This window comes from Crocodylus siamensis, chromosome 5 (assembly GCF_052110815.1).
Source record: "Crocodylus siamensis isolate JL-2025a chromosome 5, ASM5211081v1, whole genome shotgun sequence".
Taxonomy (NCBI): Eukaryota; Metazoa; Chordata; order Crocodylia; family Crocodylidae; genus Crocodylus; species Crocodylus siamensis.
Window position 1 is genome coordinate 80,260,384 of NC_143399.1, and position 23,817 is coordinate 80,284,200.

At 45.4% G+C, this 23,817-nt stretch overlaps 1 protein-coding gene across 1 annotated transcript in view; it reads right to left on the reverse strand.

Annotated features, from left to right (window-relative positions):
* TEX10 (testis expressed 10) overlaps positions 1-22,466 on the reverse strand; it is a 121,490-nt gene extending 99,024 nt beyond the window's left edge. The window contains exons 1-4 of the mRNA XM_090049451.1: positions 22,395-22,466; positions 10,844-11,032; positions 8,883-9,592; positions 2,068-2,314 (exon numbers count right to left, since the gene is read on the reverse strand). Coding sequence (XP_089905577.1) covers positions 2,068-2,314; positions 8,883-9,592; positions 10,844-11,023 — 1,137 coding nt within the window. The 5' untranslated portion in view covers positions 11,024-11,032; positions 22,395-22,466. The remainder of the gene's footprint in view (positions 1-2,067; positions 2,315-8,882; positions 9,593-10,843; positions 11,033-22,394) is intronic.
* Positions 22,467-23,817: the final 1,351 nt, after the last annotated feature.

Consider the following 23,817-nt stretch of genomic DNA (forward strand, 5'->3'; position numbering starts at 1 on the left):
CATCAGCTCAGTGCCAGCAGCAGAGGAGAGACCAGGGTTGCGTTGCCTCAGGCCCCTCCCCTACCATCCACTCCGAGGCATGCGTGCACCCATCAGCATGCAGCTGATGCCAGAGCCCAGAGCAGCTGTTTGCAGCTTCCCAGCTGCAGCCAGCCCCAGGGGTTTGGGTAGCTGCTGCCAACCACAGAGCCCAGGCTGCTTGCAGCTGAGCCTGCCTGACTTCAACCCGCTCTGAGTCCTGCCCTTGCCCAGCCCCCACACTAGGATGAGGCTGGAGCTGCCCCTTGCCAGAAGTGCCACACCTTTGTGGGCTTAGCTGTGCATGGTAGGTGGCTGGGCTGATGGGCAGGCACCAGGCCAGTCCCTCAGCCGGCACTGCAGCCGGTGTACTCTTATTGCCATGGAGGCTAATGGTACAATGGGATGCATTAGTAGGAATGTTGCCAGCAGATCAAGGAAAGTGATTCTTCCCCTCCATTCTGCACTGGGGAGGCCACATCTGGGCAACTGTGTCCAGTTTTCTACCCCCAACTACAGAAAGGATGCAGACAAATTGGAGAGATCAGCAGAGGGCAACAAACATGGTTCAAAGGCAGGGCACATGACTTCTAAAGAAGACTGAGGCTGGGGGGACTAGGTTCATTCAGTCTGGAAAACAGAAGAATGAGGGGGGATTTAATAGCACCCTTCAGTTACCTGAAGAAGCAATGGTTTCAAGTTGTAACAAGGAAAGTTTAGGTTACATGTCAGGAAAAGCTCTCTCACTAGGAGGACAATAAAGTACTGGAACAGGCTTCCCAGACAGGTTGTGGAATCTCCTTCCTTGGAGGCTTTTAAGACCCAGGTACACAAAGCTTAGGTTGGCATGAGCAGACATGGTTCTTTGGGAAGATGTGGCATCTTTTATTAGACCAACTAAATAGTTGGGAAAATTGTCCTTTGCAAGTGTTTGGACAAAAACACCTTTCTTCAGGCAATAGGGAGAGTGCAAGGTATTTCTGCACTCTCCTGGGTAGAACAGAAATCAATACGTAAAATACAGGTATATGAAACTGCAAATGCATGGCAGTGAGGGTCAGAGGGAATGGGAGACATTAAGTGAGAGACAAGTGGGTAAGGGACAAAGGAGGAATACAGAACTGGCTGGTATGATATAGTTGGGGTTGGTTCTGCTTTGAGCAGGGGGTTGGATTAGATGTCCTCCTGAAGTCACTTTCAACCCTAATTTTCTGATTCTAGTATAGTAGTCTCACTCTTATACTGAAATGCTTTACTGAATGAAAGCAGTATTTTTTACTTGGGTTTCCAGGCTAAGGTTTTGAGGAAAAAAGTTAATATTGGGAGGCATATTATTTTTTTCAAGCGAAACAAAATGTTTTGCCAAATTCTTTATCTAGAAAATTTAACTGAAGACAAAAGTTCACATTTTTAGCAAACAGGAGGACTACCTTTTCAAACATCTTAAAAGCTATTCTTAGAAAAATTATACAAAATAATCTTTGTTCCCTCTACAATACTCTAATAATAAAAAAAATTCAATTTTTTAAACACGAACCAAACTTTTTCATGTTTTAACAGGTATTAGCAACCCAATTGTTTTCACTGCTCCAGGGGTGTTTGCACCATACATGATTTTTATTTTCATCTTTTCACATAACTATTCAAAGTTCATAAAATATAGTATTGGAAGGTACCTCAAGGGTCACCTAGTACAACCCCCCACATAAATGCAGGATACAACATGCCTAAATCATCCCACACACCCACTTACTGAGCCCCTTCTTAAACACCTGATGAAAGAAAAGGTACAAATTTCCCTGAAGTTCCACTTCCTATGAATTGTTTCTCTCAGATTCAGTTTAAGTCTTCAACTTAAATTCACTGCCTTGAGTAGATTTTCTTCAATTAAAAGGTTTGAAAATATCCAAATTTATTATTTTCACAAGATGACAGTTCAAGGCTTGGTACTAACTTTTACTCCCATAATCAAGTAACCCATTTTTAAGAAAAGTAAATTAAACCTAAACTATGTGTTAATATTACTATCATATAATTCCTTTCTCTTACCATTTTGTGCATTTCATCATGCTGCTTTGTGAGTTTCCACAACAAGTGTATTATATTAAGTACTTGCTGCATAAGCTGTTGAGATTCTGGTTCCAAAAGGTTTCCAAGAACAGGAGCACCAAGCTGTGCAGGAGAAGCTTCAATCCAGCACTCAATCAGTAATGGAATTATTATCTCAATAAACCCTTTTACATTTTCAGCAGAAGACAGGCCTTTCTCCATTCTGTCTGTCATGCTTACCAGTGACCTAAGACATTGAAGCAAAACATCAGAGACAAAAGAGAAATGTGTTAAAGGGAAAAATTAACCCTGTCACTGTCCTGCATTCAACAGAGCTCAAAACACTACTTTTTAATTTATTGGTATGTAAAAAGCTAACAGTTGATTCATTTTGATAGGATCATGCCTATTTGACCAGGAAAAAAAGAGTTAAAATTAGTCACTAGTTCATATCTTATGTTCCCCTACCAATTTTGGTAATTTGTCAATCAGGTTAGGAAAAAGAAAAGAGTTAAGTATTTCTCTTCCCCATGCCCCCTTTGTGAAAGTCTACAAAAACAGAAAAGCAAAATTAAAATGTTGTCACTTGTATTATATTTGTATTGCCTAAGTACAGAACACGGCCCCCACGACCACAAATACAAGGACCCAAAGAATTTAGAGATTACAAGGGGGGGGGAAAGAATGAAACTGACCATAAACAAAAGTACTGCCAAAAGCAGAAAGCTTACCAACTGAAGGAGAGAAAAAGATCGTCTTTCACATATATATATCTATATCTATATATATCTATATCTCTCTCTCTCTCTCTCTCTCTCTATATATCTCTTAGGGACTGCTCATCACAACAGTAGGGGAAAAAAAATCAGATCAAAAAGTGATTAATCCTGAACTCCCTTATGTTATACTTGATTTAAATCTATTCTCTTGGAAAATAACACTGGGTGGCAGATTATTATAACTCAAACTGAGAACAGTTATCAAGAATGAAGGCAAAATGTACAATTTTAGCAACAGATTTTAAAAAAGGACAGTGCCCCAAAATTTCATATGTTTTGCAAGAAAAGCAAAGGGTTTTTTGCCCACATTAGCTACCACTTCTATCCTACAATATCTATGTATATAACATACAAAGATCTAGATTCTGTTCTAAGGCAACTTGTGTTGAAATTAGTGGGAAAGGTAGGCTAAATTTCAAGTGAGGGCTAAATTTCACTGCAAATAATTTTATTTTAAAATTAGAGATCGTATGTATTCTATCAGTGAAGTATTCTTTACTGTATGAAGTTATAAAGAGCTATGAGGGTTTTGTCATATCACCCTTTTCTTCTACACGTGAATTCCATCCTATTATATTGACGTTAAGATGGCTTTTAAAAATTGGCATTACAACAATTCTGCTTATAGCCCTTGTACATCACACAACAGAGAAGCAAGCTATAAAGCATCATTTACAACACAGTAATTCATCATTATTAGACATGAATAATTTCCTCTAAGACTTAGGGAAGAAAGATTTTATTGGTTTGCATATTATTGATCTGCAACATCAGAGCACCAAGAGGATGGTAAAAGCTTAACAGAAGGCACAGGAGGGAAGTGGAAAGAGAAGGCAAGAAGGTGGTTGCCTGAATATTGCAAATGGTATAAAAGAAGAGTTGTTTGAGTAAACAGGTGGTGGAAGTCCGGATCAGGCTACTAAGATTGCCTGTCCTTTCAGAGTAGTGCCAATGACAGCACAGAAGCCCTTAATGTTCTGGCATATGATGTGGGTTTCACTTTCCTTCCCATCTATCTGATGTATATCTCACACTACAAATATTCTCTGCGCCTTGTCTTCATCATTTCATTCTCAGTCTTCTCCAACACATTCTCCAAGTTTCTCTCCAGCTTTATTCTCTCTTCTCTTTACATCAGGTGCAGTTATTTGTCTTCTTTAGCTCCAGCTGCAGTTCAAGGAAGATCACATCCTCCGACATCACCTTATTCAAGTTGTGAGAAGACTCCATTTTTCTTTTGACCTCTTGAAATGACTTTGGTGGAACAAGGCGTCATCTTGGTGTGGAAGGGAAAGGAGATGTTCCAGTCACTCTTTCATTCAGTGAAACTACTACTTCATACGGAGGACCTAGTGAAGAATTAGAAAAAAACAACCTTAAAACACTGTATTCTGGCTTTAAATTCCAGTGTCTCACATTTGGAACAAATCTGTGCAGTACATTAAGGCGGCTTCACAGAGACCGCATGCAGTGTTGGTGCTAAATAACAGCTAAAACAAAGTATATTAGTTCCCTGAATGTACAATGGAACAATCTCATGCATAAATATAGATTGGGCAATGACTGGCCAAACTACAGTACTGTGGAAGAGGACCGGGGTTATAGAGGACTGTAGACTGAATATGAACCAAGAGTGTAGTACTGTTGCAAAAAAGTGCTAATGGCATTTTGGGTTGTCTTAACAGAAGTGTCACTTGCAAGTCAAAGAAAATTATTCTTCCTTTCTATTTAGAACCAGTGAAGCCTCACCAGACTACTGTGTCCAATTTTGGGCACTGCATTTCAAGACCTGGACAAACTAGAAAGAGTTGAGCAGAGAGCGGGGTGGGGGAAGACTAGAATTCCAAAATACATGACATATACAGAAAGACTGACAGAACCAGGATTATTTAGTCTGGAGAAGAGACTGAAGGGGAAATTGGTAACAGTCTTCAAATACCTGAAGGGTAGTTATCTGTGCCTGTATGAGACAGCATAAGGAATAATGCTCTTAAATTGCAACCAGGAAAATGTATATTGTATATTAGGAACGACTTTCATTATGAGGGTAAAGGCAGGGGAGGATAGCAACTTACAATCTAATCCATTAATTATAAAGTGGTTAAGCACTGGAATATATTATTACCTAGAGAGGTTTTTGAATATCAACCTCTGGAAATCTTTAAGAGCAAGTCAGACAAACGCTCGACTCGAATGCCTTAAACCAAGGCAGACCCTGCCTTGAGGAGGGAACTGGACTAGATCAGGGCCATCCAACTGGTGGCCCACATGAGGGGTTAAATTGCAGCCCCCAGGCTTCCCCCAGCTGCCACTCCACCCATCACACTGGCTGCGACAGCAAGCTGGAGTCTCCAGCTCCTCTCCCTCTTTAGGCTTCTGCTTTTTTTCTCCACACCAGGAGGCAGGACAGGGCAGAGCAGCACTGTAAGCTGAGGATACAGCAGGAGCTGTGTGGTGCAGCAGTGAGGGGGAGGAGGAGGTGCAGACACCTGGTGCAGTGGTTGGGTTGGGGGGAGCAAGGTACCTGCACAACTGTACAATGCAGTGCTGGGGAGGGGGCATCCACATAGAGGCACACAATGCAGAGAAAGGATCTGTGCAGCATGCCACCCAGGGAATCTGTGGCTCACCCTGGTTTGACCCATGGACATTTCACCCCCAACCTCTCAGAAGTTGGACAGCCCTGGACTAGATCAGTATTTCTCAACCCATGGATCACAACCCAAAAGTGAGTTGCAAGAACATATGAAAGGATCATGAAGAAGCTTTAAAAATGAATCAACCTTCCAAACTGCAGAGAGCTATCTGGGGGCCTCCGTGCCCCCCCCACACCCCCCCCCCATCTGCCCCACACACTGGGGTTGCTGAGGGCAGAGGACTGTTTTCTACTTAAACTATTTACTGGGTCAGGACTAGCCATCAGTGTTTACAAATGGGCCCTGGTACAAAAAGGTTGAGAACCACTGGACTAGATGACCTCCTGAGGGCCTTTCCCTATAAAAACAGGGAACACAGATATTATGAAAAGTACTACTTAAAGCTAACAATTTTATTTTGGGAGATCTAGAGTATTCAATATGAAAAGCTTAAAGATTTAGTCTAAATAAGAAGAGCAATTATTAATATAGTATCAGACACAACTGTGATCAATATCCCCAACTACTCTCTGTGCAGATTTTGCTTTTTTTTAAACCATGGGCCAGGGATGCTTTGTTAAAAAAAAAAAAGCTATTCAGAAAGAGAAGCTGTAAATAGCTGTAAAAAGTTCCCTCTCTTGCTGTCCGTGAAAGATTTAAATACAAGGTAAACTTTTACATGCATTTTCAATACCAATCCCACTCACTGGCAAAAAAGTCTGTTATGCAAATTAATAATTTACACTTTGGACCACTGGTGCTTGCTGTAGTATTTGATGGAATAAAGAGATATGCTGTTCTGGATGATTTTAATATTGTTTAAAGAAACTTGAACAGGCAAACAAAAGAAGTCTATCTGCCACTTTGGAGCAGTCTATGGAAAGTATCAGCCAATGGAAGTAGTACTGTAGGGACTTCTCTTATTATTAAATGTTAAATTTTGCCCAAGCAGCAACAGCAGTGGCAGAGGCTAAGAACTGACTACAAGAGCTAAAGGCTGGAGCTAGCAATGAAAGTTTAAAAGGCTCCAGGCTATTGCAATATTTTGTGTAGGAAAAAAATTGTCAGGAAAGTGGCTCCACGCTTTCATCATCTCTTCCTTATCTCCAGAAATGAGACAATTTTTGCCTCTAATAGTGATAACTTCCACTCACAGAACAATTATGGCAATAGCCAGTAAAACCACTTACAATAGCCCTATTAATTCACTTCCCACATCCCAAATGCATAAAATAAAACAATGAGCAAGTGTGATAAAATAAAGTATATATCTCAATACCTGGTGCAGAGGGCCCTTCTTTTCCCAATAATTTGGCTCTGTTGCCATCAGCTTCCTTTGCCAACCAGCCTTTGGATTCTGGTAATATCTCCTCCTGGTAATCTGCTGGCTCGTCCTTCTGCTTGCTCTCATCAGCCTCTTGGCATGTATCTATAATCATAATTGGCTTGCTGGATGTCTTACTGAAATCCAGCTCCCCACAGAAGGAACAGCTAATTTAATGGCACCAGAGGTAGTTACTTTCTCAGACCTTGGTACAATCCTTCTTCACCTTCTCCACTGCACGGTACAGCATTCAATGCACAATTTAGCAACCCTCCAACACGCCTTGGTGCACATCTGAATGATTCTGACTGTAGGGCTGAACTCCATGGAATTACTTTGCACTGTGTAACCCAAGCAGGGGCTTTTCATTGGCTTAGGCCAGTTTACAACTCTAAATTTTCAGCGGAGCAGGTATTGGAAACCAAGCAACAGCAGAACTCTTATACTAACTAACTCTCCTACAAAGTGAATGCCAATCAGCTGCATACTATCATTAACCTTACGCAATTCCTGACACACTCTGCGATCAAATAGTGTATCTGTTCACATAAAAGTTAGGGCAAAGGGATTAAAAACAGTCACAGACAGGTGAAGTAATGAACTAGGGATGGAGATGGGAGACCAATTAATCTAGTGCCATCACAGTGATTGCTTACATCTATACTATGAGGAAAGATGCTGTAGTCTCCCATGGCAGAGTCTGATGTACACTGAAATAGAAACAGCACTTAGTGCTCTGCTCCCAGCTCTGCCACTTGGCTGCTAGCTGACCTAGGACAAGTTACTTCACCTCTATCCTTTTTCTTACATGTGAAAGGAGCAGAAGATAATGATGCTGACCTCTGCAAAGTGCTTTGAGATCAGTGGATGAAAAGTGCTAAAGGGCTAAATATCACTACTTTCAGGAAGTTATTCAACAAATGCCACCATTGCTTACAATATACCTATAGTGACATTTGTGCAAGGATGAAAATTATATAGTAGACAGAGGTCAACTGAGGAGGAGGAAGAGAAACACAGCTGGTTTATATTTTCACAAATTTAAAGTCGAGTCCATTTTTCAGTATCTCTTCTGCTTATTTATTTTTATTTTTCCCCATCAGTGAGTATACATTCCAATGCTAATCTTGATTTTAACAGAACTAGCTTTTTCAATTACACGATTCAAATTTGCCAGGAAAATCATATTTCAGTAAGTTGCATTTCATCTATAATGTAGTTATTTAGAAAACTGAAAATAGACTAAAAGCTTACATGTACTAATAATCTTATGTGTGATTTCGAAATAAATGACTGGTATTTAGCCGCATAGACTTCAGATGGACAGTCTAAACAGATATCTGCCTATTTCATAAATATATTGTGTGTTTGCCCAAAGTAATTACAGATTTGAAGAGAAATTGCAATAAGCATTCCAAGATAAGAACTTAAATTACAGACAGTCAAAATATGTTCATTGTTTAGGCTTCCAAAATGCAACGGGGTTAAAATTAATCACTTGGTTTGGAATTCACATTTCTGTAATAAATGAAGATCAAGATTCTGAAGCAAACTGCTCTTATACCAGAGACCTGGGAGTAAGAGTGCTTAGATCTCAAGCAACATTTTCTTTTTCACTCCCTATCTGCAGACATTATACCACCATAAAAATAATATTGGGGGTGTAGCTCTACAATAAAATATGCATTTTACCTGGCCCAAAAATGGGGGGCGGGGGGGCACAGCGGCAGCAGCGGCACACTGGGCCCAGCCCCAAAATGGCAGTGCAGGGGAAAGCGCACCCAGCCTGGTCCAACCTGAATCCACAACAGTGGCAGGGAGCATGCCCAGCCCCAAAACAGCAGCAGGGGCGGGGAATGTACCAGGCCCAGCATGGCCCAGCCCCAAAAAAGTGGCAGGCCCGGCTCCACAGCAGAGGTGGAGAAAAGTGGGAGTGGACCCAGCCCCAAGAGCTGGCGGGGAGCATATGCAGGCCTCTGTCCCTGCCCACACCCCCTCCCCTTCCTCCCAGCATTCTTAATGGGCAATTGGCTAGTATGATTAATAAAATTCTGAAAAAAGTAAAATCTCTCTCACCTCAGTCTAAATGAAGAATTAATCTTTGGTTGTGACCCACCATTCTCATACAGCTGAATAGGCTGCTGGTTACTGGCGTGCTCCTTCCAATTTGTACAGACAGGATTTTTCAAGGACAGAGAACCCTCCTTTTGCTCCTGCAGCCCTTCTTCATCTTCTAATTCATTAACTCCATCTACCAATGCCCGGAGAAACTTTCTGAGCCTGACCAGCACATTAAGTCTCCACTGCTGTGAAGTTACTCTGCGGTTGGGATTAACAGACAGCATCCAGGATATTTTCTGTCTATTTTTCAGTCTTTTTGACAGCTGTTGGTGAGAAATAAGCTCTACAAAATTTTTCAGCAATATACTGCTGCGGTCAGTAAGAAGAACTGGGTATTCTTCCAACAAAATGTCCAAAACCTTCAAAGAATCCTCTTGAATCCCTTCACTGATGTGAGTCATGGCGCTGGAGAGATGGGCACTCACCAAAGGAAAATAGGGAGCAATCTGCTCAGCTCGTAATTTTGAAGCCAAAAATTGAAGTAGGCACACTGCTGCTCCTCTGACACCACTGTCCTTGTCTGTAAACACAGCTGCCACCTCACTTATTATATTTGAAAGATGTGCATCAATTATAAATGGATACTGGGACAATAGATCTTTGAGTCCAACCAGAGCACTTTGCTTCACACCAGCACTGTAGTGATGCATCTGTGAAAGTAGATCCTACAAAGGGACACACAAACATTCGCTAGTTACTCTTTCACAAGGTTAACTGCACCAACCATTTTCTAGCCTTAACTTGTTCATAAAATGCTCCATGGATATATGGCAGATCTCTTAATGATGTTTCATGGTTTTTAATACCATAACTAACAACTCCCAAACCAAGACTGAACAAATGATCTTGCTTCCCAGTTCCAGAAAGTATGCAATGTTCTCAGTGGCTTGCTATTTAGGTATTTATATGACCATCATTCTCAGAGAATATAAACATATCACAGTTTAATAGAAGTCTGCTGAATACCATCTTCTCACTTACCACAGGGGGGGTGTAGAGGGCAACTGGAGTGCAAAAACTGAGGCTAGACAGCTACTTTGGCAGGTAAATCACAGAATTTCCTGAAAATTAACCCCATTGGGAGGAATAGAGCTAAGGGGAAGCAACTGGAATTATAAAGGGAAATAGAAATGTGCTGAATAATAAAGACAAACTAAGATTTTCAAAAATAGGAATTCAAAGTTAAATATGGTCACAAGATTCTAATTTTGATAAGCATTGCTTCTATGCAAATTAATGACCTATGACAAGCATTTAAAAAAAAACAAACCCCAAGGTAATGAAACTTAAAGTGTGGACGAATTAACAATTATATGGCTTTAAATAAGAGACCTGCTATTCATTAGCATGCATCAAGCAATCCACTGTAACTATTTTGTCTGTCTACTTCCATTCTGCAATAAATAACACTAAACTGTAGTACCTTAGCCATGTTTCATTTAAAGGTAAGCTACCATTTGACTTCCACTTACTGTGGGACAGAACCAAAGAGACAGAAAAGTTGCAGTGGCTTCAGCTCAACTGCAGTAAAACCACTAAAAAAAAAAATGATATAACTAGTCATTGATCCATTCTTTAAGCTTCTAAACCAAAGTTTAACTTCAGGACTTTTTGAAAATATTTGCCTTAATATAGTTTGTCAAAAGACCCAACTAACAAAGCTACACAAGCTCTCCAAGGTAAAGCCTTTTTATCAGGGCCACTGAGGCAGCATACAAATATGTGCATCTTTTTTTATTTTTTAAAAAACACATCTATTCACATAATTAAGCTGACAATGATCCAGAGGGATCACTCTAATTACACATTAAACACAAAAGTGTCCTCTGCATCCTGGAACGGAGACACCCTACTAAATATAGTAACCTGAATAATCTGACAGTCATCATAATTGTTGAAACCCTACTTTTTCATACCTTTATGTTAAGTTTTCTGTTCTGCACTGGAAGCATCCCATCTTCTTTAAGCTGTTCTGGAATTTGTATGGCTTTTGTTTTGAAGTTTGTATCGGTTACATTTTCTAGTTTAGGCTTCTTTTTTCCAACTTTTAGCTTCACCTTTTGGAAATCCTCCTGGCGTTTCCTTTTTTTAGTCATCTTGAAGATCTACAAAAAGATGGTCAAAAGTTTAAATATGGCTAAATACACTAAAGTAAAATGAAAAAAAAGACAAGAAGAGAGTTATTTTTCTTCTTCTCAAGGACTCTCTCCTGGAACAGTTAACTGCGTCTTGAAATTTGGCTGTGTGCTAAAACAGACATACACAAAAAGAACACCTTCTTTGTTCTTTCACCTATATTTCAAGTAACATGCCCTTACTTATTACAACTTTTTAATGGTCTTTACGCATATTAGAACTTTAAACAAAAGAACTGAGAGTTTTTTAAAACATGCTTAATATCTACAGAGAACTTCCCCTCTTTGGGTGCATTCTTACCTTCAGGGACTTGCATTTGCCACGGCAAAAATAGCAGCAGCACAAATTTGTGCCAGTTTTTGCTACTGCACACGTCCCTGCATGTATGGTTTGGTGCCAGGCAAAATGCCCCACTTTGGAGAAGTGGCCCTTTCCCCTCTCCTGCCAATTCCCAGAGTGCTAAGATGGTAACAGAGGAGGGGCAACATTCTGGCCAGTAGCCAGAGTCTCTCCGTGGAGGACCAAACCTCTGTGCCTGCTGTCATGTGCTCTTGTGATATGTACCATATTACTTTTTTTGCAGTATTTTTTTTTTGCCCCACACTGCAAATCTGTAGTACAAGGCGCATTTTGACATGCCAGGCAGGCAGTTTGTGGCACCGCTAAGACATTTGTGGCAGGACAAGCTGCACTTGCCTGCATGCCTGGAGCCAGCCTTTCTGACAAATAATTTTTTAAAATTTCTTTACATAAATCTAATTAACGCACATTCCAAGATATCACTTATGCAGGCTTACTAAGTAATGACCCACACCTTTCTAAGTAGGCAAACCTTTGACAAAACAGCTTTTGTCCTCTGCATCCTGGAACGAAGACACCCTACTAAATGACCCAAAGAGTAACAGACCTGAACAAAGAATGGCTATTGTTGCCTGAGAGCGCTCATGATACAACATTGATATAGCTGTTCCCAACAAGGCCAGACATGCAGAAGGCTAACTGAGAGAAAAGCATGGACGGCCATACATTCTTCTGAAAAGGGACACCTGCAAATGACAGGCAAATAAATACACAGCACTGGTTTCACCATTAAGAATTAGTTGTTCAGCCAAATGACCAAATCCTCTGTGGCATTAAGGAACGCCTCATTCCTCTAAATGACCAACAATTTGCTTGCTACCATCATCAGTGCATACATCCCAACATTACAATAACCAAGGAAGAACAGAAAGGATGGTTTTATGCTGACCTCGATGAAATCCTGACCATCATCCCAAAAGAGAATAAGATCATCCCGCTTGGAGATTTCAATGCGAGAGTTGGCCGGGGCTTTAACATGTGGAAGAGCACCACTTGAAAGGAATGAGTGGGCAAGGCCAATTCCAACAACATTATCTTAGTAAGTGTGCAGAGCGTGACCCTGTCCTTAACTCCTTTCAGACATGACAGGTACAAAACATGGCAACACCTTCACTTGAAACAATGGCACTTCCTCGACTATATCATTGTAAGAGCATGCGATCTAAAAAATATTCACATCACATGTTATGAGAGGAGCCGATGACTGCTGGACCAACTACCACTTAGTGAGAACAATCAGAAAGAGCAGGAAGATACTTGGCCGTCTTCTTACTCTGCAGCCAACATATTCCCACTTCAGTCCTAACAAGACTTTAGCAGCTGGTATTACAACCTAACGGATTCATGCCCTGTATCAGCTGAAAGTTGTTTATAAGATAAGATACCTAATTATATAAAGTACTGATTTCTAGTTCTAATTGTTCCTGTTCATGGCAGTTACAAATTGTGTCAGAATTGACAGTGAAAAATAAGCAACGTGTCATTATACAATTTTAAGAGCTAACGCCTTCAAGTTCTCAAAGAATAAGAAAATATTCATATGTTTAGAAAATTGAGCGCCTCCAAAACTTAGTATGTATAGTAGCATTTATTTCTAAGCCTGGAGGTCCAAAGTATTTAGTCTGGAAATCTCTTGACTGAATCCTGAGAGTAGCAGAGTTTTGGGTTTTTTTGTTTGTTTGGGTTTTTTTTTTTTTGGGGGGGGGGGGGGGGGTTGCATTATACCAATTTTAACTACAGCAAAATTAACCTTTTCTATCACAGCCAAACTGCTTTACTGCACTCTAAATCCCATTCCTGTCCTGCACTTTGGAGAAAAAGGAGAACAATTCTTCTCCAGCTTTTTATGGCAAATTTTCAAATATCTGGAACCTGCTATGAGATCCCTTAGGTGTGTTCAGTTTTGGTATAAAGATTAATTTGCTCACCCTTTCCTCATACAGCTTGAATTACAACCACTTTATCATCTTAGTCACTCACCTCCGCATCCTCTCCAGTTTCTCTACATCTTTCTTAAATCACAGAGACCAAAATTACACATAATACTCCAGCTAAAACCTAACAAGCATGAAGTCTGGTGGTGCCATCACCTCCTATGTCTGACACTTAGTACTCTTGTTAATACAGCTCAAAATTGCATTTGCTTTTTTTTTTTTTTTTTTGCAACTATACGATAGAGCTATTTTACTTTGGGTCTGTAATCTAGCAAATCCCTAGATCCTTCTCGGCGATACTGCTGCCTAGCTAATTATCCCCAATTCCATACTTGTGCATTTGGCTCCCTCCACCACAACCCAACCCAGGAGTAGTGATGTACACTTGTCTGCATTGAATTTCATTTCACCATCTAGTGCCCAGCTCTCCAGTCCATCAAGATCTTTTTCAATTCTGCTTCTATCCTTCAAAGTTTTCGCAGGCCCTCCCAGTTCCATGTCATCTGCAGACTCCATCAGGAGTTTCTCACTTCTTGCAATCCAAGTCATGAATAAAAATGTTTAACAACTCAAAACTGACCCCTTAAAACTTCAAAACCCATTTGAAGCCTCCTGCCTGCCTGACACTGAATCATTTATAGTTACCCCCTGCTTGCAGTTATTCTGTCATTTATGTATTCACCTAACAGTAATTCTCCCAAGACCACATTTATCCAGGTAATTTATGAAAATGTCACATCAGACTGACTTATTGGCAAAGCTGGGGATGCCTGAGGGCACCATTCTAAGACCTGCATGTTTATCTGCAAAAGTGGCAAATAGATTGGGTTCCTGGGGATGTTGGATCACAGCCTTTTCTGTTTGTTTTTCACATATATCATCTATCCATACTGAGGCAAGTTTGTTCAAAGCAATCAACACCTTGTCATACATGACAGCACTACTGGGGGCAATTCAGTGTTAGAGTCTCCCAAGTACTGATGCTAATATTGCATTTTCTCAGACTGGTTTTCAAGGTGTACTTGAATCTCTTCTTTCACCCACTTCTATATCAGTGATTAATGATGAGTTGGAAGTATAGAACCTGATTCAGGACCTGGTTGATAGGCATCCTTACAACATGTCTTGTCTAATGGAGCTGATGTTGTATAAAAAAGTTTAATGCTGCTAGAATCTGGCTGAGCTAAAACACTGGTATTTGTTCTTCCATCCTTCCAAGAGATATGGAACATATTCCCCAAGGCAATCACTGATAGCAATGTCCCAGTTTTTTCAGGTGTTTTCAATGTCATCCAAAGTTTCACACCCATATAACAACACAGGGATGACACTAGCCTGGCAGACAAGAAGTTTGGTTTGGGTCCTGATGTCATGATTAGGGCTTTACCCAACTCAAGGAGGCAGCTGGCTGATTTTGCAGGCAGACTGCAGGGCTGGCCACCATTTTTATGGGCTTATCATGGTGTCCCCCCCAACCACTTCTGATTAGCCAAGAGACCCCGATGGCTCCATCCTTTGCCACTGATTGGTCAAGAAGGCCGTCTCATGCAGCCCCACCTCTCACCATTGATTGGTGGAGGGGGTAGGGTAACACAACAAGCACCCCTCAGACAGTCAGAAGTGAAGGGTAGCAGCCATCTTGGGCTCCCCTTCATGTAGGCAGGCCCCTCCTCCTGGAAATGTGTGCAGCCCAGCTCTAGGGAACCATCATTTTATTTTCAGTAAGTTTTTCCCCCCATGGATTTCACAGGCATTGACTGCTCCACTTTGTGGGCAATGCTGAATTTCACAATTTCCACAAAAACATGATTTGAGTAGGTCTCCCGTCATGCTAAAAGACACAATTTCAAAGATACCCAAAGGCAGTGCTGGCAGATTTCATCTTGAGTTGACTATCAACACCCACGTTTACTTTTCAGGAAAAGCAGCTGCCAAAGTAGGGGAAGTGTTCAACATTCTCCAAAGATCAACCTCTGACCATAATACCATATTTAATTAGAAAATGAGGTCCATCCCCCCCCCCCCACACCATTCATCATGGGGAAAACAAATTCTCATCTCAGAGCTGCACATCATACTTTCATAGTTTCTAGGGTAGGAAGGGGCCTGAGCAGATCATCAAGTCCGAACCCCTGCCATGGCAGGAAAGAGTACTGGGGTCAAATGACCCCAGCAAGGTGTTCGTCTAGCCTCTTCTTAAAGACCCCCAGGGTAGCCAGCACCACTTTGCTTGGAAGTTGGTTCCAGATCCTGGCTGCCCCGACCGTGAAGTAGCGCCTCCTGATATCTAGCCTAGATCTACCCTCTGCCAGCTTGTGACCCTTATTCCTGGTCACTCCCGGCGGTGCTCAGGGGAACAGGGACTCCCCCAATGCCTGCTGGTCCCCTCTGACTAGTTTGTAACAGGCCACTAGATCCCCCCTCAGCCTTCTCTTCTGAAGGCTGAACAGGTTCAGGTCCCATAGCCTTTCCTCGTAGGGCCTGCCCTGCTGCCCCCTGATCATGCGAGTGGCCCTCCTCTGGACCCTGTCCATGTTGTCCACATCCCTCCTGAAGTACGGTGCCCAGAACTAAATGCAGTACTCCAGCTGCAGCCTGACCAGTGCCGCATAGAGGGGGAGGATCACCTCCTTGGACCTGTGGATGCATGACAAGGTGTGGCTGGCCTTCCTGAGTGCATCCCCACACTGCTTGCCCATATTCATCTTGGCATCAATGACAACTCCAAGATCCTTTTCTGCCTCTGTACTGACAAGACACTTCCCCAGCCTGTAGGTATGGTGCTGATTGTTCCTCCCCAGGTGCATCACCTCGCACTTGTTGGTGCTGAATCCCATCCTAGCCTCATCTGCCCACCCCTGTAACCTGTCTAGGTCTGATGGCAGCCTATTCCTCCCTTCTAGCATGCCCACATCTTAGTGTCATCAGCAAATTTGAACAGGGTGCTTTTTACCCCAAGTCGCTGATGAAGATGTTGAGCAGTGTGGGCCTGAGGACCGAGCCCTGGGGGACTCCACCGCCCACATCCCTCCAGGTCAAAAATGACCCATCGACCACCACTCTCTGGGTGCGGCCCTCCGGCCAGTTGGCGATCCATTTGACTGTGTGGGTGATGAGAACAGGATGAGAGACAGTGTCGAAGGCCTTCCAAAAGTCCAGAAGGACTATGTCCACTGCTACCCCTGCATCTAAGGATTTGGTGACCTGGTCGCAGAAGGCCACCAGGTTGGTCTCACAGGACCTGCCGCTAATGAACCAGTGTTGGTGGCCCCTAAGCATAATCCCCCCTGCTGGCCCCTCCTGGACAAGTGCCAGAATAATTCTCACAAAAGCTTGCCCAGGATCGAGGTAAGACTAACTGGCCTATAGTTTCCTGGGTCCTCCATCCTCTCCTTTTTGAAGATGGAAACCGTATTGGCCCTCTTCCAGCCCTCTGGCACCTCAACTGCTCGTAAAGCCATGTCAGCGGTCCCACAATGACCTCAGCCAATTCCCTCAGTACTCGAGGGTGGAGATCGCCTGGACCAGCTTATTTGAATACATCCAGTCCCTCCAGAAGTTCCCTAACTAGTTCCTCACTAACCCTTGGCCTAGTTGTGCCTCCCCTAGGGTTTAAGGGGGGCCCAGAGGGGAGGTGGCTGTTCCTGTCCCTGCTCAGCAAAATGGAGGCAAAGAAATCATTAAATATGTTAGCTTTGTCATCTGGTGTGACGACCAAATTTCCTAGCTTGTCCTGCAGGGGCCCCATATTACCCGGAACCTTCTTTTTACCCCCTACGTTTTTAAAAAAGGACTTCTTGTTGTACTTGATCTGGGAAGCTAGTCCTAGTTCCATCTCCGCCTTGGCCTTCCTGACCACCCCCCTGCATCCCCGAGCAACCGCAGTATAGTCCTCTCTGATGATGACCCCTCCCTTCCATCAGGTGTGCGCCTCCCTTTTAGCTAGGTAACATTCCCGGATGCTTTTGGTGAGCCATGGGGGCTTTTGCGCCCTCCTGTCCCCTTTACATCAGACCACTCCAGCTAGGAACTATGGGGAACAGCTGTGCAGGGAGCCCAGCTGGGCTAAAGACAGCAGCAGCTGTACACACATTACTGCTTTCAGCATATGTTCCCTGCCTGGCTCCCTTCTGATAGATAGAAAATAGTATTTAGAGGTTGCAATTTTTGGTTGTAGCTGTGTTGATCTAAGGACATAGACAGGCGAGGTTCTTTGGGAAGATGCAGTATCTTTTTAGACCAACTTGAGTAGTTGGAAAAGCATTCTTTGCAAGCTTCTGGGCACAAGCACCCTTCTTCAAGCACAGGGAGCCTCTGCTGCTGTTCTGAGATCTCCACGGAATGAAAGAAGCTAAAAGTGTGACAGAAGGTTGGGGAGAATGTAAACAGGTGGAAATTAGAAAAACAAAAAGATAGAGAATGGAAGGGGTGGGGGGGGACAAACAAGGAAAAACGCCAAAGGTAATCAAGGGTTGTAGCAGTGTTGGTGTAAGGACATAGGCAAGCAAGATTCTTTGAGCAGATGCGGTATCTTTTATTAGATCAACTGAGTAGTTGGAAAAAAAGGTTACTAGCAAGTTTTTGAGTGCAGGCACCCTTCTTCAGGCATAGGAAGCCTCTGTAGAGACTTCCAATGCCTGAAGAAGGGTGACTGCAGCCTAGCCCCTGCACATGGGGATGAAGGGAAGTGACTGCTTCAGTTTGGCAGCCCCCGCCACTAGCTCAGTCCCAACTGCTGCCTCCCACCTGTAGCTCGCTTCCCACCAGTGGCCTTGGACCCACAGTGCCAGGAGCATAATGAAGACGTAAAAGGCCAAGGCTGGGGCCGTTCCTGCCAGATGGTCACTGAACTAGATAGGAACTATCATGAACAAAATCGTTTTACCAATAACTGGAAGAGATTAAAACAGATAATATTTTAAACAATATTTACAGCCCTAAACTGCAGTTGCTGAATTGTATGTCTGTCTCTATTCCAAGTACAGAAGAACTATCATACAATCATTGTCTCCATGCAGGTCAGTGACTAGGAACTTCCAGTAATCACTAGCTCCTGCCCCCATTGCCACTTGAGAAGGCTTTCTGTAGTATGATACAAATCTCCTTGCTTGTTCTCCATACTCCTTGTGTTTGTACAAAACAGGGGTGGCTCAAACCCAGGACTGGATGCTAGATCTGGGCCACGGAGCCATCTCATCTGGCCTACAGGGCTCCCCATGGATACAAAACTTTGATGATGGGGGAAACTGCTATTCCCATACTGCCAAGTGGACCTATACCGAGCCATGAGGACTGGACAGAATGGTCCCATAAGGTTGATTGGCTACAAGGGCTGATCTAGGTGCATAGAGCTGATATGGGGCCCAATTAGGCCTGCAGACTGGACCCACACCACTCACCAGGCCCATAGGGCCAAGAGATTGAGCACCACTGATTTAGAAGCATCAAAGATACTTTGAAGCCTGTCTTCCTAGCTTTTCTCTAATCTCTGTTTTTGTTGTACTGTGGTTCTCAAACCCTTCTTTAGAATAACTCCTCATTCTTCATCCCTCAACACTGAATGCATCACAGCTGGTGAGTGTTCTTCACCATCCCCCATATGATCTAGTTTAAAGCACTATAAAACACGGTATTCAAATGATGCCAAAAGAGAACTCCTGCCAGTCCTTGTCTAATAGTAAAAGCAACAAATAACATTGTCCTGGAATACCAGTCAGTTACCAAAGAAACCAAAGCTTTTCTGTTGACACCATCTTCTGAGCCATGCATGTACTTCTAGGATGCAATGGATAGGATCAGAATATAGTTCAAGGTGTGCTAGTTTATACTGACATGACATTTACCTGAAATGTATTTATCTGGCAGGGTATGTCTCCACATTATTTTTCAAAGAAAACTAGAAAATTAAGTTTAAAAGAATACAGCATAAAGGATGAAAAGTATATCTTTAAAGAGCCATAGAAAGGCTTCCATAAAAAATGTTCTCTTTGCTACACTGCAAAACATGCAGACAAGACAATGTTGCTGTGGGAATGTTATACTGCATACCCCACTTGTGATTTAACTGTGCTAATGTAACACAGCATTAAACAAACAGCATGAAGCAGGTAGGGAACATGCCACTAGTAATCACATTTTTCAAACGTGAACTCTCAATACCCCTTACAGATGTAACATAAGTTCCCATCAGATCCCTGAATGAGCCGTGTACAGACAAATAGGAAACATAAAAATGCTGTTTCACCCTGGCGCTCAGAGAAACCAGGCACCTGTAGTCACAAACTCAATTTCACTCAGTTGTCTAGTTTAGCGTTTCTCAACCTGTGGGTCAAAAGAATATCTGAAAGGGTTGCAGGAAAAAAAAAAAAAAAATCACAAAAGCAGGAAAGCATGCATCTCCCCTTGCAGGCTGGCAGCATTCCAGCCTGCAAGGGGCTGCTTGGGGCAACTGGTGCTGGAGGAAGATGGCCAGGTGCCAAGACTGCAGCAGCAGGGCAGAGGGCAGCAGGAAGGCGTTTACCCCTTCCAGTAAGAGAAGGGTCAGGGAAAAGAGCTGCATGGCCAAGCTGGTGGCAGCAAAGCAGGTGCCTGTGCTTGCAGGGGCAGGGTGGCCATAAGATGTTGCTCAGGGGGCAGGAAAGGATCATAATTAGAGTGCCTGGCACAGTGCAGGAGCCCCACTCCTCACCCTCCAGACCATTCTGGACCAGACTTGCTCCACTACCTCCCACATGAGCCAGAGCCATGGCAGCCACCACACCCCTACCCCAGAGAGACAGGGGCAACTGGAGGCCCCTCCAGCAGGGCTGGGGGAGACAGGGGGCTCAGGGTTGGCCCAGGGGAAGGCAGGGGACTGTGGGTTGTATATTAGCAGGGCCAGAGGGCACGAGTAGGGACAGGCCATAGACCTTTACAAAAATGGGTCGCAGTTAGAAAGAGGTTGAGAACCACTGGTCTAGTTGGTCAGGAGCTCGCAGTATTTTTCCAGCGGCAGGCTGGAGAGACCATCTTTGGGGCCAAGGCAGCTACAGCATGGGAAAAGAGCCCCTTGCTGCTGAAGCCCTTTGGCTCCAGGCCACACTCAATGGTTCTGCAGGCTATAAGCTGCCAACCCCTGACTAAACCTGAACCTGATAATTAAATTAGATTTGCCGTACTGATCGTTAACCTGCTCTTTCAGATACACAGCAGCTTCCTCCACTAACTTCCTGGCTTTCCCATCATTTGTTCATCCTGGCTTCCTCCTTCTTAGCCACCCAAAACAACAAAAAAAGGTGATTAACAGGGTGCAAGCCACAAGCCAAAACACTGTAAGTTACTGGTGCTCACTGTTACAGGGGAGCCTGCAGCAACCCAGACCATTTGAATGCCTGGTCTGGAACTTGGTCTTGGCAAGGACTCTGAAGCTTTCACAGATGCTATAAAACAGTGGTCACCAACCAGTCAATCCTTGATCTGAAGCTGGGGGAGGCGAGGGCTGAGTCCCACCCGTTGAGCTCAGCAGGTGGGGAGGGAAGGGGTGAGGCCAGATCAAGGCCCCCACAGTAAGGGAGGGAGCAGGGCAGAGGCAGAACCAAGGGGTCAGGTAGGTGGGGCCCCTGGGGGGGAGGGGGGAGACAGAGCCCAGGAAAATGGGGAGCATACCCCAGGAGGGCAAGGGGTATGCCCCCCCCCAGACTTGCACACAGGGCAGGGTAAGCTGCCGCTGCAGGGCTGAAGCCATACCAGGCTCTTCCCGATGGGTCCTGGACCATGCTGTGCTTGCAGCAGGCAGCAGTGCTGGGAGTGGGGTTGGGTGGCTGCAGCCCCCCCCTCCCAGCGTCTGCCATGAGCGTAGCTGGGCCCCCTCAGAGGAAAGAGCCCGGCACAACCCAAGACCACAGCGGCAGCCCGCACCCTTATCTGTATGCGGGGCACAAGGGCTGGGGCAGTCAGATTGTCCAGGAATGCATGGGGGGCTCCAGCTGCTGAGGCCTGCCCAGGTGGCCCCGGACAAGCCAGCTGTTCCAGTGCCAGGCCCAGCTGGGGCGTAACACTGAGGGTGTCCTGCCACCAGGTGGACAGGGAACAAGGCTTTGCCCAGCAGTGGGAGCCCCTCCCCCCCGCCATGCGGCCCCAGATGAGCCAATCGTCCCAGCACCTGGCCCAGGAGCAGCCTGGCACCACGTGCACCCCACTGCCAGGAGAGCAGGGGATGAGATGGGGGAAGGACCAGGGTGCAGTAGATAGGGACGGGGCACTGATGAGGGGCCAATTATATGCCAAGCCCTGCCTCTATACCTCACTTGCAAGCCCCTACCCCCCCAGCAGCACTGCCTGCACTTCTCACTCTGGACCAGTAGCCTCTGCCCCCTGGTGCCCACCCCACACTCCAGGCCCACAGCCCCCTCCACCTCAACTCTATTAGTGCCCCACCTCCAGCTACCTCTCTCCTGTGAACACATAGGGGCGTGGCCGGGGGGGCCCATGAACCCTGAGGCTCTGCCTAGGTGCAGGAGCCCCCCTGCACGGCTGGGTGAGCCATCCAGGCACTGATCCCCCACCACCCAGCCAGGCCAGGGCTCCACTCACCCCTACCCCACTCCCTCCCTCACCGCGGGGGGGTTCCATCGGCCCCCACCACCCTTCCACTCCCGGAAGAAGCCGCCTGCTGGGCGGGGGGGGTGGTGCCCCTTTACTTCAAAAACTGATCTTCGCCTTTGCTGGAGACCGCTGCTCTAAAATCGCAGCCGTGCTTTGAAAGGGCGGCAGCCCCCCCAACTCATCACCCGTGCGTGTGCGCCACGCACTCCTCAGCTCCAGGCCCCGCCCTTCAGGTGCTGAAGCAAGGGGGCAGCAGGGCGGTCCCTCACAGGCAGCAGGCAGCCAGCCCGGCCGCAGCGGCGGCTTTTCCCCGCCGCCCCGGCTCCAGCATTGGCCGGGCGTGGGCGTGGGCCTGCCCCCCGCGCTCGGGGGCGGCGGGAGCGCGAGCCCGGCTCCCGCGGTGCGGAGGGAGGAGCACTCGCGGGGCCCGCGCGCCAGAGCCCCAGTCACTCACCAACACACGCGGCCACTCGGCTCCTTCCGGCCTCCAGTGCGCACTTCCCGGAAGAGGTCGGCCGCCCTGTGCGCACGTGACCCCTCGGCAGGAGCGGAGAGGGGCGGGGCATGGCGGGCGGTCCGCAGCTATAAAACGGCAGCAGTGGGTGGGGTGGGGTGGCTGGTAGTAAGGTACCCTGTTGGGGTAACTCTGGTCTGCGTTGTCATCTTGCCTTCTGTCCCTGCCCGGCCAGTCCCTGCCCCACGGGGAGGTGGTGGGAGCAAAGGTCCGGTCACAGGCTGAGTGAGGCGGCGGTGCAGGAACAGGGTGGGGGCTGCCCTGGGGTCGGGGAGCCTGCTTTCACAAGGGCAGGGGTGTCCCTCACGCTGCTAATGTGCGGCCTGTAGTGTGGAGCCCAAGCGAGGGAAAGTACTATGCTCTCCTGAAGCGTTCCCGGGGATAACTGTTCTTCTGGAGTGGTTCAGTACCCGCAGAGGTGTTGGGACTTAAAGCCCGCTTTATGGAAATGGGAGGTTCCTCCCTGTCTTGCTCCTGTGGCCCTATGACTGGGCAGGCGAAACTCTGGGGCATCCAAACCACAAGCCTCCAGGCTTGGACCTGCATGGAGGATGCCGGCCAAAAGATTTGGAAACATCTGAAGTCCCTGGTGAGGGTGGAGGATGTTTGCCAGTTGTAGGGCCACTTATGGTTCTGGATTGACTCACAGATTTGGACTCGATTTGGCTGGGGACATGAAAAACTTCGTTAAAAATATATTTTTAAAAAAAGAGTGTAGTTGCATTAATACTGTTTAGCAAAGCATTTAACTTCATTAAGTAGGGGTACCTAAGTTCCCTAGGTTTTCCCTAAGTTCTTTAACACTACATACAAGTAAACAGAAGGAAGAAAGCAAAATGCTCCAAACCTTTTCACCTGAGCTAGTGTAAAATATACATTTAGGAGGTTGTGGAGAAGTGCTTTGTGTAACAATTTGGGGGAAGCAGAATCCCAAAAAACAGACCTTCCCCAGAGACATGTTCCTCTGCCCTGAGATTTAACAATCACAACCCCCCCACCCCAAAGTACCTCAGTTGGAGCCTGCTACTCCCCTCCCCATGTCCTGCATCACTAGTTCCTTCTACATTAGGGGATGACTTCAGCAGCAGCTATTGCTTCTAACCATTCAAGCTGCACGGAGCCTGCAGCGTTCCCCATTTCAATGTGATTGAAGCACCCAAGTTCCCCTGTAAATTCTTTCCAGATTTTCCCGCACTCCCTGTCATGGCCAAGATCCATGGATTAGTAAAACAGGGCTTGTCTATACAATCCCAGAGGTCTGTCCTTGGTGGGGCCTGAGCACACCTCCTGACTCTGCTGATGTGCTCCACAACCCAGAGGTGCTTCAACAAGATTGCTCTAAACTGGTCCCCAGTGGCTGCTC